Source organism: Rhipicephalus microplus, chromosome 3, assembly GCF_043290135.1.
Source record: "Rhipicephalus microplus isolate Deutch F79 chromosome 3, USDA_Rmic, whole genome shotgun sequence".
Classification (NCBI taxonomy): domain Eukaryota; kingdom Metazoa; phylum Arthropoda; class Arachnida; order Ixodida; family Ixodidae; genus Rhipicephalus; species Rhipicephalus microplus.
Window position 1 is genome coordinate 49,892,221 of NC_134702.1, and position 14,388 is coordinate 49,906,608.

Sequence of the window (14,388 nt, forward strand, 5' to 3'; positions counted from 1 at the left end):
TTGTCGCAGCATTGGAACCACGGGAGTTCTAGAATAGTCGGGTCATCTTTGGGACGTTCTGCAAAGGGTGTGGTTTGTGTGCATGGTGAGCACGGGGCGATGACAGTTATGTCAGTTTTATTCAATCCCAACTGCAAAACTGCTTGCGATTGCACTTTTTTTTTATTAAGTGTGACATTCGCTTCGATCTAACCGCCGTTAGCTCTCGCCCGTGGTCATAAAGATGTGGGAACATTTTTCTTACCTGGAGAAACTCCGAACTTTTCACAGAATAGCAGTGTCAAGTCGCCGTCGGCGCGTTTCAACCACACAGCAAAAAGTGCGATGGCCGCACACACCAAAAGGAGCGGCAAAGAAAGCGCGGCAATAATCATTTTCCGTCGGATGGCGTTCTGGACCCTCCGTACGTTTGTGCGGAACGGGTGTCTCTTATCGGAATGCGACGACTGTCCGGACACCTAGGGCGTCTCTGGCGTTGCGCAGACGTTTTCAAACCCGGCCGCTTTTAATCACACCAATCAAGAAAGAGCACGCGTGTGCGCACAGCCAGAAAGCGTGCCTGTCAGATGAAGATAGCGATACACATATGTGCTCTCAAATTCCGTGAAGGCGTGGCCTTTCAGTCTCAATCAGTTGTTAGATAAAAGAGTGTTCTCCGATAAAAAGTTCGCGCGAGCGAATGTCTAATGCGTATCTTCCCGAGCTGGCACCGCGATTAATCAGCAGTTACCGCGCCGGTAAAGGACGCACTGTCCCATAGAGTGCAATCTGCAGAACCGACAGGATGCCAACCCGTTTTGACTGTTTTTACTTCATAGATTACGATTTCCGATCTGTCTCACTGAAATCCCTTGAGCTCGAATATCCCCTGTTTAGGTCTCGTAAGACACCTCTGAATACACTTGTCGATCTTGAGTAACTTCTACCTTACTGGGATAAATGAAAGCATTGATGAACACCACAATGCCACAAGAAGGTCGTGATCGCAACCCTGTTGAGACATCCCCAAGCCAAAACAAGCCGCGACAAGCCACAGTCGCTGCAGCCGCGCATTTGTTGATGCGTGCGCGCTCTCACGTGTGTTCGCGTACAGGGACTTGGCGTTTTGATGTGCATTTCTCTGTCGTTTCTCGTGAGTTTTCTTGCGTCTTTCTATATCTGTTTACCGGCTTACAAATTCATTCACTCTTGCAATCCTGATTTCCTATTTAAATTTCATTTACGTCGATGCAGAGCTTCGCAGCGGTCGTTTCACAAACGTTTGCCAGTGCGTCAACTTGCGCGTTTCTTTCCTATTTGGTAATTTGTCAAAATAAAGAACAGAGTGATATAGCTTAATTGGTATGTGCTTATTTTTTTGTCTTCGTGTCGGAAGCGGCCACGTAATCTCAGTTACACACTTCTTGTTTTCTTCCAGTTGGTTGAGTCTGAGCTGACTTGCGTTGAATAAGCGTGTACTTGGCAAAAGTGTTCATTGCACTGTTTCCGCAGGACATATAGTTACCTGGATTAGCCATGGCCAGTGGCAGTGGAGAGCCACAGAATGACGGGCCATTGCCGACCTGTGTCATAGTGCTTGGAATGGCAGGGTCTGGCAAAACGACGTGGGTACAGGTGCGTGATACTTCGTGTCATTTTTGTTGTTGTTACGAGTATTGCGTCAGATTCTTCGACGTTATGTTTTTTTTGTGTGTGTGTGCGAGAAAAGTTTATCCAGGTTCTACTGGCGTGAGTTATTTTGTCTGTAATTCTCGTTCGCGTGCTTGTAAACAGTCACTTGTGAATCATTTCAGACCACTCGCACATTCTTAGTATCCAGCATAAATATCACCTGCTTTCATTACGATATGTCGCCTTTGTCGGGGCACAAGCGCCATGAATGACCTGCAAGATTTCAGAGGTATTCCTAGTTTTCAGGTCAGCTATACTTGAACGAAACCCCGGAGGTATAAACGATGTACTCGGAAAACCCGCAACTACTGTCATGTTTTGTTTTTTTCTACACCTCCGTAGCACACCGCTTTTATGCTCTAGCCAGAAGTGGTGTGGGCTGTAAAGCCTAGGGCAGAGAGCGCAAACTATCCGGCGATTTCGTATTGGAATAGGAAGTAAATGTGTGTTTACTAGGCTGACTTGCCGGTTGTTGTGCAAATTGTGCAGTATTGTTGCTGAACTTATTGCAGCGGTTGACAGCTCATCTGCACACTGTCAAAAGACCGCCGTACGTTGTGAACCTGGACCCAGCCTGCAGCCGTGTTCCGTACCCTGCCAATGTGGGTGCGTACATTGTTTTTAAAGTTCTTGTTTACGTAGCAAACGCGCCGTGTAGATACACCCGTGAGCAGAAGTATGCGTACCACTGCAGCCTGTGCTATAATCATCATCTGCACCACCTAGTAACAAATCGTCTGCTGCCGAGAGCACAGCTATGGCAGCACGCTCTTGACAGCAGGCAGCGCAGATGGCAATTTGGTTGTGGGCTCCCGTGGTCTTTATACTTTTGCTTACAAGTGTACAGTCGTCAGCATGCTTAACACAAACACTCCGCAGCACGGCATTGACTGGTTTGACTGATGCCAACCACGAAGTGCTGGGCGCTCTTGCCGAGATAATATCTCGGCATGCTTAGATAGTATGTTGGCATATATGGGCAACATCTCGGCAACAGAACCCAAAGCTACGTGGCAGGCGTAAGTCCAACCGTTTCAAACCACGTGGCGGAGCGTTCGTGCTAATTGTGCTGACGGCTGTACATAAGGGGCTGCTGTAGTGACAGCAAGCTAGTGACAGTCCCTTTGGGAACCAAGTTTCTTGTCATGTCACTGTTTAAGTGCTGCTTTCATTTGTATCTCTTTGAGCACTTCGATTTTTGACAGCCTCTGTGCATGCGGTGCCCAGTTTTTGCTCCACAAGTGTATAAAACGTTTTTCATGCTACTACTGCTACTAATGTGTACTAAGTGGAATTCTAGGTCACATTAGGAATCGTGCTCAAAATAATGGTGTGTGTTTAGCTTTGCGCTACATAGCTATCTCCCCAAATCGAAGGAGCTACTGCACAATAACACTAAAAACAGTGAGTGAGCATCTCAGCAAAGCAGTGTGCTCACTGTGTGCCAAGTAAACGCTTCTTTTAGATTCTTTGGGCTTTGCTGAGATGCAGCATTACTGTAAAATTGAAACTGAGCTCAGAATGGAAACTTGAGCGAGTTGTTATGCGTTCATCTTGGTTAATACTACAGTGCACCAAGGGACAATGACAAAGAATAAGAGCACCTGGGGTCCTGTGTTTCTTATTCTTTTCATCGCCTGATGTGCGCTGTATCAACGAAGATGAAAAACTGCAGTCTCTTTATTAATTTTTTGTTGATGTGCAACATGTATGCCTTATCTTTTTCCTCACATTTAAAACTGATTTCTATTTGCAGATATCAGAGACACTGTGAAGTACAAGGAAGTCATGAAACAGTATCCTTTGACTTGAAATGATAATGGCAACAGGCCGCGCTGACTGATGCTCTCACGTTTAAGGGCACATACATGCCCCTAGAATGGAAGGAGAGATAGCCGCCATAATAGCTCAGTTGGCAGATTATGGGACGCGTTATTCGAAGGTCGCAGGTTCGGTTTCTGTCTACGGCAAGTTATCTTTTAGTCCACTTTTCTTTCTTCATAATTATATTACAATTACTTCTAGTAACATCTTCTATACTTTCCTTGGCATAATAGTCTTTCAGTTCTTGTTAATAATGCACATGTGTGTATTTAAAAATTTTTTTGAAGGATATATTGCTTGACAGTTTGGGAATTCATTGCGAAAAATTTCTTTAATGCGCTGAAAGATGAGCAACCAAATAAGGTGACTTGCATTGTAATGCTAAGGTGCTAGTCAACTTTATAAAGACGAGATGTCAGTAAACATATAGAAACGTTTTGTCCGAAAAGCTGGTGTCTAAGATGTGTAATGTGTGTAACGAAAACTCCACTTGTGCTGCACAAGGCAGCAACAGGCTATCTGAAAGATCATTGCGAGTAACCTCCCAGCTTGTGAGATGTTTTGGTTCCCTAACACAGGGTTCTCTAGTTTTTCTACTCCATCTCCTCTTTTAGATAAACAAAGCACTCATATGGTCACCTTATTACCTCTTGTTGCTTATTTCTGACACTTCTTTATTTGGCAGCTTGTCTATTATTAATTTTACTGTGTAAATTATATGTTGCATATGAACCATCTGTATGTACTTGTTCATTTGTATTTTGACTCCCAGGTATTTGATATAAAAGTGAGCTAAAATGCAATCTTTATTCATGTAGGTATATATGAATGCACTCAGTTTTGCCGAACACTGATGCACTCAGTTTTGTTGCTTGCATAGATTATATGAGGGTTTGGAACGTGTTTCTGCAATTGCGAGGCTTTTGTTTTAGTCAGGAAGCGCGCAATTTATTTGCTTCCTTAGCTGTTTACAGGTATGGCTTAGGCCCGAATGGTGCCATCGTCACATCACTCAACCTTTTCTCCACTCGCTTCTACCAGGTAAGTTTTCTGTGACGAGCTTCTTGATAACTGGCACTTTCTTTCGTTATAGTTATTCTCCATAAAAGCCGCAAGCTCACAGTATGCTATCAGCTTCGAACTGACAGACTGAGTTGTTTGTTCAAGAATTGTTGCTTGGAGCCACTGTTCAGACAAGATGCTTGCCTTGACAGAGAAAATTACTGCTCTACTTTTCTGGTTCCAGCGACATATGTTGTTCAATAACTTCTCTCTCTTTTTTAGAGTGTTAGTTCAGTCTTTGCATGAGCGTGAGTCATGAGTGAGCAGTTCTCAAGTGTGAAGCGCTGCAGCCAAGCGGACAATAAATCCAACCTAACCTTGCTGGCTGACTAGAAACAATGAATTTTCCAGTGTTTGGATACTTCTCTGTCAATTCTGCCTTCTTGTTTTTCCATTATTAGGCTTTAATATTGGTGCGTAAAACTCTTGACATTTCTTTTTCTTCATGATGATTGTTCATTCTACTCTTATTTCACAAGCTGAGGCACTACAGAGAACGGTGTTGATCTTGCATTTGTGATGGGCACATGCCTGCAGTCTATTCCAAATTTGTCGTAGTTCGTTCGAAAGTGGTCCTCTTGTAAGATATGAACATTCTGTAAATTATGGTAAATCTTTTAAAAGTATTGAATGATGGGTTGACCAAGACTCGAGAAATAAAAAAATGCATGAGAGAATTCGCAGTGGTACTTGCATAGCCCCCCCTTTTTTTTTTGGCATTGCACAGAGCTAAATATAGGGCAACTTGCTCCAAGCTAGTTTACGTATCTACCTGTAGTGGGCATCGTCAGGGAAGCTGTGTTGCTGAAAACAACGAAAGAACTATCCAAGCTTTCTGCTTCTTGAAAGCCATTAGTGAAGCCATTAGGAACAAGAACATCGTTCTGTATTTTGTTAGTGGCAGGCATAGTGTACATACAGTACTAATTTCCTCCCTATGTATCGATGCACAGATTCTTACAATATACCTGCCCTAGTGTAGTGGATTGCCAGTTGGACATTAGCTGGGAACAATTTTTTTTTGTCATGTCACAATTTAAATGTATGTGTGCATTGTGGGGAACTTCTTGCCTACTACCGTGTAAATTTATTGTTGAAGCAATGCAAATGGTGCCAAAAGGGCAATTACACAGTAAGCAGAGTTTAGGTGCTGTCTAAATTCACTGTTGGTTCTTAAGGGGCCATAAACCACCTCCAATATTCTTTCAAACATTTCAAGTAAACACGTGCATCGTGTGAAGAATGCCATCGCGATCAACAATTCTACACGTGGCAGCGCTACGAGCCAGCCACCAGCGCACCACAAATTCCAAGAAAGAATCTCTCCTACTTTTCGGGCCTTTTGTGCCTCCTCGTGACGCATCGTTTCAATATCTCTAATGCACCGATCCAAATAGGCTGTGATTGGTCGAGCGAGAGCCTACGACTTCCGGTCAGTCCACAAGCAGCTAGCTGTCCGCGCTGCTTGTTGTTGTTTGTCGTGTTGCCTGTGTGCGTGCGCCCGCTCACGAATCAGCTGTAGAGGTTGTCTGGCACGACGTGTCTCCGTATGGGTCAATAATGTTGGCGATCTTTTGAAGGTGTGCGCGCATCGCAGGGTCCATGCCGGCATGGTTCGTATAGACATGGCAGTCACGGTTCGCCAACAAGCACACAGCTACAACGCAACTGATGGAGTCACCGCGACCGGAAGTAGACAGTGTTTCAAGCAGTGCGCCAGCGATGACGTATATCAATGCAAAATTCGCAGGGGCGTTCGGCAAGAAGGAAAAGCGGCTTGGGAAAGGATACCATGGAGGGTAGCGCAGGAGAAAGTGAAAGAAGTGATCTTTGCTGTTTTGATAGTGAAATGCGTCTAACTCCGCTATTACGACACGGTTTTGAAAAATTCTCACGGCTCCGTGCTCGTTGTACACTCGTGCACAATTTCCCCTCCACAACTGAATTTTGACCTCTGAATGGTTTACGGGCTCTTTAATGTGGTTCTGCTTTGCCATCTCGCAGGTTGTGCAGTTGATACACAAAAGGAAGTCTGAGCTTGAGTAAGTAATGAGCCCCTCTTGTTTTAGCAGATGGCTGGCAGCACCAGCTTAAACGAATTTTTCAATCGCATGTCAACTCATTGCTTACAGGTATGTCATCTTTGACACTCCGGGACAGATCGAAGTCTTCACCTGGTCTGCATCTGGGAATATCATCACAGAAACTCTGGTTTGTGCATAGTCCTTGTTTGCAGCTATTGCATACACAGACACAAACACGGGGGCAAACAGGGACAATATGCCTATTCTGTGCGTTGAGTGGGTGATAAAGGCATGAAATAAGGGGGTCTGATCAATGGGTACTGCTGAAGCTAACATTTAGGTATAGATACACTCAAACCTCGTTATAACAAAGTTGCATCTTACACAAAAATGAGGTTGTTATATAGAAAAATTGTTATAAAGGTATATTCCTAGCACTATATCTATTGCAAGGATGTTTTTCATGTACTTTGTTATAACCAATATTTCGTTATATCGGGGTTTGAGTGTGCTTGCTTTGAAGGTAAATCCCCTTGCTGAGATATTGACTCCAGTAAAATGTCCTTTGTTAACAAGATCTGTGTTTGTGTTTCACTTTCATCCACTACTTCACGTAATCATAATGTCAAAAATATAGTTACACTAGCACCAACTGTACTCGGACAACAAGAGGCACCATGAAGAAACAAAGCTGTAGTGTGTGACGGACTTGGCCAAATGGCTACCCCCTTGACTTTGTCGTATTTCAAAAGTTGACATGAAAATATTCTCCAGTAGGCAGCTTCTAGACAGTCTCATTATTATTAATTTTTTCAAGCAGTATCTTGTGTGCAGCTTATTCATTCATATTGGGAGCAAAGTTTTGAGTAAAGTGCGCGGACAATGATGCAGGAAGAAAAGCAACACACCACAGTTCTTTTTATTGAATGCGTTTTGCTGGGAACCCTACTTACGATGTGCAATTGACTAGCTCAAGCAAGCCCCATCCTCATTTACTTCGTAGCCTTGTGTGACCTGCCCAATGTTCTCCAGCACGAGGTAGCAGCATTGCTTGGTGCTCTTCCATTTCAGGCATCTGAATTTCCCACCGTGGTAGTGTACGTGATGGACATGGTTCGCAGCACAAACCCAGTCACATTCATGTCCAACATGCTTTACGCATGCAGTATTCTCTACAGGACAAAGCTGCCTTTTATTATTGCCATGAACAAGGTAAGCTGCTTCATGATCGCCTACCGTTGCAGGCAACTGTGTTTCTGAAGGGCAAAGACTTACAATCGGGTTCTACTTTTTGGGTGTATCATAGTTGGTATAGAATGTCATATACTTGTTGGCATAAGTTTAAACCTGGTGCATAATGTGCAAACATGACAGTACTCTTATTTTAGTGCACATTATGCCATGCTTCACACATCTTGAACCATTCAGTTATAGGTTAAAGGGGTGGTACCCTCAAATTTCGAGTCTAAATAAAGCCTCTTGTGAATTTCCTCTGATTACTAGGACACTCCGCACGTATAGTCGAACAAACGTTTATAAACATGTTTTAGTTCACCTCCAAAGTGTACCTAAATGCTCATTCTTCCGACCAAAGCCCATCGCAAGCGCGTCTAGAACTGTCGGAGCTCTGTAGGCAGGGCTACGAAAGTTGCAGTGACGTCGCACCAGATCTGTAGAGGGCGTAGGCGCATGCAGGTTTCCCCTCCAGGGGAAGGAAGGTTCATCGCAGCTCACCCCTTTCCTATTATGTCAGTGTATGAGGCTGACTCGCGCCTACTTTTTATTATGTCGATGTGTGGGGGGTGTGTTTGCACATACCCCCCTCGTAGGTGACTATGGGAGTGGCCGCCCCCTTACCCCCCTCTAGTGCATACCGGCAAAGCATCGCGGCTTCTACACGTATGTTTTGCTGGTGCTTGCGTGGCATGTGTGTGCAAGAAAACAAGCGAGAGCAGACAATAATCAGCACGACGTGCGTAAGTGCCTCGTGTGGCCCCATGACCAAGCCAGCTAGACTGCTATATCACAACCCAATTCGGCGCTCAGATACCGAAACTGAAAATTGTTCACATAAAAAGTCGATATTAATTTATTTAGCGAGAATAATTGAATCTTGGTGTGTGCAAAGAACACTCAAGACGCAGAAATGGTGACACCCCCCTCCTTATAAACATACGAAAAGAAGGGCGTGGGAGCCTTTATTTATCTGTAACTGTTTTCTTGTGCTGCTGGAAGCTACATTTTATTGCCCTAAATATGAGAAATAAATGCAATGGTTTTTGTAGTGATGCCTTTTTCAATGCTAATGCCTTTTCATTCTTCTTGTGCTTGGTCATTGGTCAGGGTGACACTGCACGCCGCTGTGACCAATGACCAAGTGTGGCTGCATTTCCGATGGAGGCGGAAATGCTGTAGCCCCGTGTTAAAGAACCCCGGATGGTCGAAATTTCTGTAGTACTCCACTACAGCGGCTCTCATAATCATATGGTGGTTTTGGGATGTTAACCCTCACAAATAAATTGATCGAAGAAAGTCAAATCAAAGTCAAAGGCATTAGCATCAGAACATGTGCAATTTGTCTAATCAAGCTCTCATTTGCAGAATGAAGGTGGGTACAGATTAACTGACACTACTGGTCTGCTTATGTCGTTGTTAGCTCAGATGAAAAGCAATCATCTAGGAAAGGTGTTGGCCTTTGTTTTGAGTCATTGACGGGGATGAATTTTTCACCAGCCTCGTTGCAAAGAAGCTATTTTTCTGAAAAATATGTTAAGGGTATGCCTGGTTGTGTCATGCTAAATATATGTGGATCACAACATTACTTTTATTTTATTGCCTTATACAGGCCATTCGCTGTTGTAAACAAACTGCATATAATGGTGAACATAAAGAAATAGTGGGCAGTGTACCATCAATTTATTTTGGTTTTTTCGTTCATAATTGGTTACAGCAGAGACAATTAGAATTGGTTAGGTTAGGTTAGCTTCTTTTTTTCTTTCTCCCTGAAATCAATTTGTCCTTGAGCGAGGTCTGATGAGTGCCTCATGCGTCTCGCGCAGGTTGATGTGGTGGACCACCAGTTTGCGGTGCAGTGGATGCAAGACTTTGAGGTCTTTCAGGATGCGCTTCAAGGCGAGACGTCGCACGTCTCCAACCTCAGTCGTTCGCTCAGCTACGTGCTGGACGAGTTCTACGCCAACCTGAATGCCGTTGGCGTGTCTGCCGTGACAGGAAAGGGTGTGCTCGAGTTCATCGAGGCCCTGCAGAAAGCTCGTCATGAATACGACACGTGAGTAGCTGCAATTGTGGGATTGACTACGGTCTTTGCGGCAGCGTGAACAAAGCACTAGCGATCTCATTAGGGGTGTGTGAACATATTGATACATAACAGCCGCTAAACACGGCTGCGTGAAAGAGGAGGACGAAGTGAGTTTTCGTTTGATGCTGGACTGGTGCCATCTTGCTCATCGAGTGCTGTGCGTTGTAAATAGATTATTAAAGAAGTTACTCGTAACAATATTAACAATTCTGAAAAACGAATCGAATAGCACATATTTGTACTACCGAATATTTTTGTAATAATTTTTGAACAATCAGCATTGATGTGGAAACCCCACAGGAACCATACGTTGAAAGAGTGAAGGATCGTTTTTGTTTTAATCGGTGAAATACAAAGATGCACGCAGGTAAAGTTTTCACGAGACTATCAAAACTATACTCATCATTGGACAAAGGAATTTTTGCTTTGAGCTCCAGTGTTGCTAAAGTGATTGTGTCCTCAACCCACTGTCATTATCCTGAGATTCGTTATGTTCATTCATAAAGTGTTATGAAATGTTATTTAACCTTTTGATCTTAGTGTCAAGCTGGTGACAAAGTGCCACCTCGAATACAAAATAACTGCTGTATTCAGCCTATAGTTAAAAATACCTTTGAGATTCTAGTTTTTACTGTATATGGGCTTACCTCAGTTTACATAATTGTGGCATGTTTTGCTGGCTAAACTTAATGGCAGTGTTGCTTATTAGTTTTTGTATATTTGTTTGAGATAATTCCGCCTTTCTTTAAAATGGCTGTCTTACTCTTCAAAGGCTATTGTATTCGGTATGTGCAGTCAAACCACTTAACAAGAGACACTAACATAAAAGACAAATGGGTGTAAGAGACACTAATGTGCCTACAGCAAAATAAGGGTTGATAGAAAATGCATACGTGGTACTTATATTCTTGCTTGTTAACAATCATTAGAGTTTATTGCTTGCTTCCATTTGTAGGTACCGGCACTTATTCATATATGTCAACTAACGCTTGCCTAGCTCTGACACATACGCATAAACACATACACATTTTAAGTATCAGTCAGTGCACAAGTGAGTAAGCATCCTTGTGTGCCCAAAGCCCCATACTCTCCTTGAACTCTTGTTTTGTACTCCTTTCTTGTTGTCTCTTGCACGTTATTTTGTACACATTTATTTGCATCTTTCACGTGACCAGAAATATGCACTTCATAAATTTCAGTGTGCAAAACCTGTGTCCCCATAATGCCAGGCAACTGAAATACAAATAGTATAGTTCATCAGTGAAACATGCCAAGAAATTGACAGTCGTCTGACTCACCAGACAGGAATACTGAGCAAGTGTTCACTCCAAGTGGAACATTACTCACAGTCTTGCGAACCAAAGTGGGTGTTTCGTTTCGCGGCAAAGGGAGATCGCCGAAGTTTTTTTGCGAAATGCTTCGTTTACGTTCGTTTGCACAAGGGTGGCCATGTGACACGAATTGCATCTCCCTTATTATAAGGACGAGGGAGTTAAACAGTGTTTGCAGGTGCCCATGTGACTGGGGTGTAAAAGATCTGCTTTCATCGACACTCAAAATTCTATCAGCCTAGCTTAAATTCTCTGATCGCTTAGAATAATTTATTTTTCATAACTCAGATATTTTTCATATCTATAATAACAAGTGGATAAGTGGCCGTGTCTTATGCAAGTCTTTTTACTACTTTTCACAGTGTATATAGACCGGAGTATGAGCAGCTCAAGAAGAAAAAGGTGAGTGATTCTGAATTTTCTTTTTTTTTTTTCTACGAAATCTTATAAATACTGTCATGTCATAATTTTCTATATCTTATTGAATTTTATACTGTTTATTATTATTTTTCATCTCTTGAATTCTTCATATCTATTACGTGTCTGTAATTTCTCACAGCCTACATTTGAGCTAGTGTTTCAGACCACATTTAGAAGAAGCAGTTCCATCCATGGATACAACCAGTGGGATCACTTAAGCTGTAGGCGCTGTTTCCATCTGCCATCGACAGCTTTACTTGTTCCATATATTGAAAAATAGGGATGTGACTGTCATCGCCAGTATACAATGCTGAAAACTGTGTGCATCTTGAAGTAGTTAGTACTGTTTTTATGCTTCGAAAGCTGCTACTTACCTTTAAATTGAGGATATGCGGAATAGCGCGGGTGGTATTGAAAAATGCTTTTGTGCGTCGTATACCGCACTTTACGGCAGTGCATTGAAGTGCCGAGCATTTGCCTACTGCGGGCTGTGCGTGTTGTTCGGAGGTTGAGGCTCCCCATCTATGCTTTTAGGAAGATGCGTCATTGGCCGACCAGAGGAAGCAGCTGGAGCGGTTAAAACTGGATGTTGCCGAAGGGGACAGTGTTCCTCTGATGGGTGAGCTGCTGAAGCCAGAAACATTTGTTTCAAACTAATACTTGAGTTTTTCTACGCTACCAATAAAGTGTGAAGCTTGCTGTGCTTTTGAATTGCTCACGTCACAGTCGATTCTCATGTTGTAGGTAGTCTTACGTCGAAGTGCAAAAGTATAAGAGCCTGTATACATAATAGAGAAGTTTCAGAGCTGTGTAGGTTCTAATTCATGCAAAATGGACTGCTTAAATTGTGAGCTCAAAGCTACAGGAGTGGTAAAAATCGGGTGGCTTTTTTTTTTTCACGGCATTGCACACTGCAATTCAAATATTGCAAAAGAGTTGTACATTTCAAGTTCACTACTCCTACTTCTGCTCTTCGCAAGAAATAGTAAAGGGGTTTTCGTGAACAACTGCATGCGATTCAACCATTTCTCTTCTTGCAGAATGGTAGTTTCATATGAAAATCGTGGATAAATGCTTCGTTATGTTGAAGATAAAAATATCTGGCACCTCATGAACATAAAAGTAAGAAGCTAACGACTTCATTATATTAAAGAGTAGCTTATTAGCAGGGCACAAATGCATTTTAGTGGTTGCTAAAACTGACCATAGTGTTTACGTTAAATATGATGAAGCATAACTTCTAATACCTGTCCTGCAAACAATGTGAGCTATATTCTGCAGCTGCTATGTTTAGTACTGTTTTAGTGCTTCACACCTTGAAAAAAGATTAAAATTAACTGAATATTGATGTATAGTGAGCGGAACTTCAAAAACCATGGCATGTGCGTTTGTGTGTGTCTGATTTTTTATACTTCTACTATATTATAAGAGTTCTTGAACTGATATTGTGTGAAAGGGTTCGAAGAGGTTTAACATAATGCCACAACAGTCAACTTGACTACATCAAACGGGGCAGGAATTTGCTTGATTACATCAAATTGAACGGCCACAACAGCCCATGTAGGGTTGTAAAATGGTACTTTGTTATGACCATCAACACACCTTACAATACCAAAATTTTTTTAATACATCTTATGCTTTAGAACAGTTGTGTTAAGCTACCTGGGTGCACATAGCAATGTTGCTTCATAGTGAGATTCAACTGTAGGTTTGTCAATGCAGATATATCTTATTTTTAAGGCAGTTTGCTTGACGTTGTTTACAATGCTGCGAACTCCCGATTTGACCAGGAGTATCCCGATTGCTGGCCAGTCCTCCCGGTTATATAGTCCTAGTTATATACAGCTTGGCCTGTTACCTTTCTTTCAATTATGAACTCACGATAGCTTCAGTCCAGTGTTTGCCAAGTTAGCTTCGCTGTCGTAGAATGTTATGTGGTTGAGTGTGCTAAGTGTGGGAAAAGACTGCTGTATTTCTGGGTCGTTGCATATTTTGCTCTGTGGTGCGTAATCACACATGCGTGCCGCAATGACCAGCACTGCTACAATTGTAGCTGTATAGGAACCTTACTACAACCATTTGAAGCTGTATACTGTTACAAGGGGGGGGGGGGGGGGGGGAGAGGAGGGGAGGAGGAGGAGGAGGAATGACAGAAAAGGGTGTATTTACAATATTTACAGTCCACATTAGTGGGGGCAAAAACAACCAAGATGGCGAGAGCAGGCAACACCTGGTCCTTTTCTTCTTCGTCCTTTAGGTGAGCGGCACATAATATTACCCTCCGGCGGCGAAGGCACCGACTCGGTGCAGCCGGAGAAAGACAGGAGTGAAAGTGGTCGCTATACATGTGTGTTGAGGGAGCCCGGTGTAAGATAAGGCTTCAGACGGACAGTGTCAACGATTTTCGTGTGGGGTGTCGAGGATGAAGACAATTGTTCGATTTCATATGTGAGGTCGGTCACTTGGTGGCGCACACGGTATGGTCCGGAGTACAGGAACAGTAGCTTCTCAAAAAGCCCAATATAGTGTGCTGGGGACCACAGGAGGACAAGAGATTCTAGAGAAGGAGGAAGATACAACCTTATTTGAAAAAAAAAAAATCAAAATAAATAAGGTTGGGCCCCTAGACGTCCGGGAGCCCCCTGGCCGACATCTCTAGGCAGGCCCGGTGCATTAGCCACAACTGGTCGTCTGAGCCAGTGGCCCGAAGTGCGGCCGGCCTCCCACTAGGAAAGGG

At 43.1% G+C, this 14,388-nt stretch overlaps 2 protein-coding genes across 5 annotated transcripts in view; one reads left to right on the forward strand and one right to left on the reverse strand.

Moving 5' to 3' along the window:
* The window catches only part of LOC119175042 (dehydrogenase/reductase SDR family member 7), a 29,856-nt gene extending 29,138 nt beyond the window's left edge, over positions 1-718 (reverse strand). Inside the window, exon 1 of one of the 2 annotated variants that reach the window (XR_012894247.1) lies at positions 245-718. Coding sequence is in view for 1 of the 2 variants with exons in the window: in XM_075889471.1 (XP_075745586.1) it covers positions 245-374 (130 nt within the window). In the remaining variant the exon portion in view is untranslated. The remainder of the gene's footprint in view (positions 1-244) is intronic. The other variant, XM_075889471.1, reaches the window with a different exon arrangement.
* Positions 1-14,388, forward strand: part of LOC119175033 (GPN-loop GTPase 1) — a 76,727-nt gene that overhangs the window by 34,525 nt on the left and 27,814 nt on the right. Inside the window, exons 1-11 of one of the 3 annotated variants that reach the window (XM_075889469.1) lie at positions 987-1,110; positions 1,492-1,614; positions 2,184-2,277; positions 3,428-3,467; positions 4,470-4,536; positions 6,562-6,599; positions 6,690-6,768; positions 7,653-7,793; positions 9,641-9,870; positions 11,594-11,633; positions 12,186-12,270. In XM_075889469.1, the coding sequence (XP_075745584.1) occupies positions 1,516-1,614; positions 2,184-2,277; positions 3,428-3,467; positions 4,470-4,536; positions 6,562-6,599; positions 6,690-6,768; positions 7,653-7,793; positions 9,641-9,870; positions 11,594-11,633; positions 12,186-12,270 (913 nt within the window). In that variant the 5' untranslated portion in view covers positions 987-1,110; positions 1,492-1,515. Of the gene's footprint in view, positions 1-986; positions 1,133-1,491; positions 1,615-2,183; positions 2,278-3,427; positions 3,468-4,469; positions 4,537-6,561; positions 6,600-6,689; positions 6,769-7,652; positions 7,794-9,640; positions 9,871-11,593; positions 11,634-12,185; positions 12,271-14,388 lie in introns of those variants that run through there. The other 2 variants (XM_037426211.2, XM_075889470.1) reach the window with 2 other exon arrangements.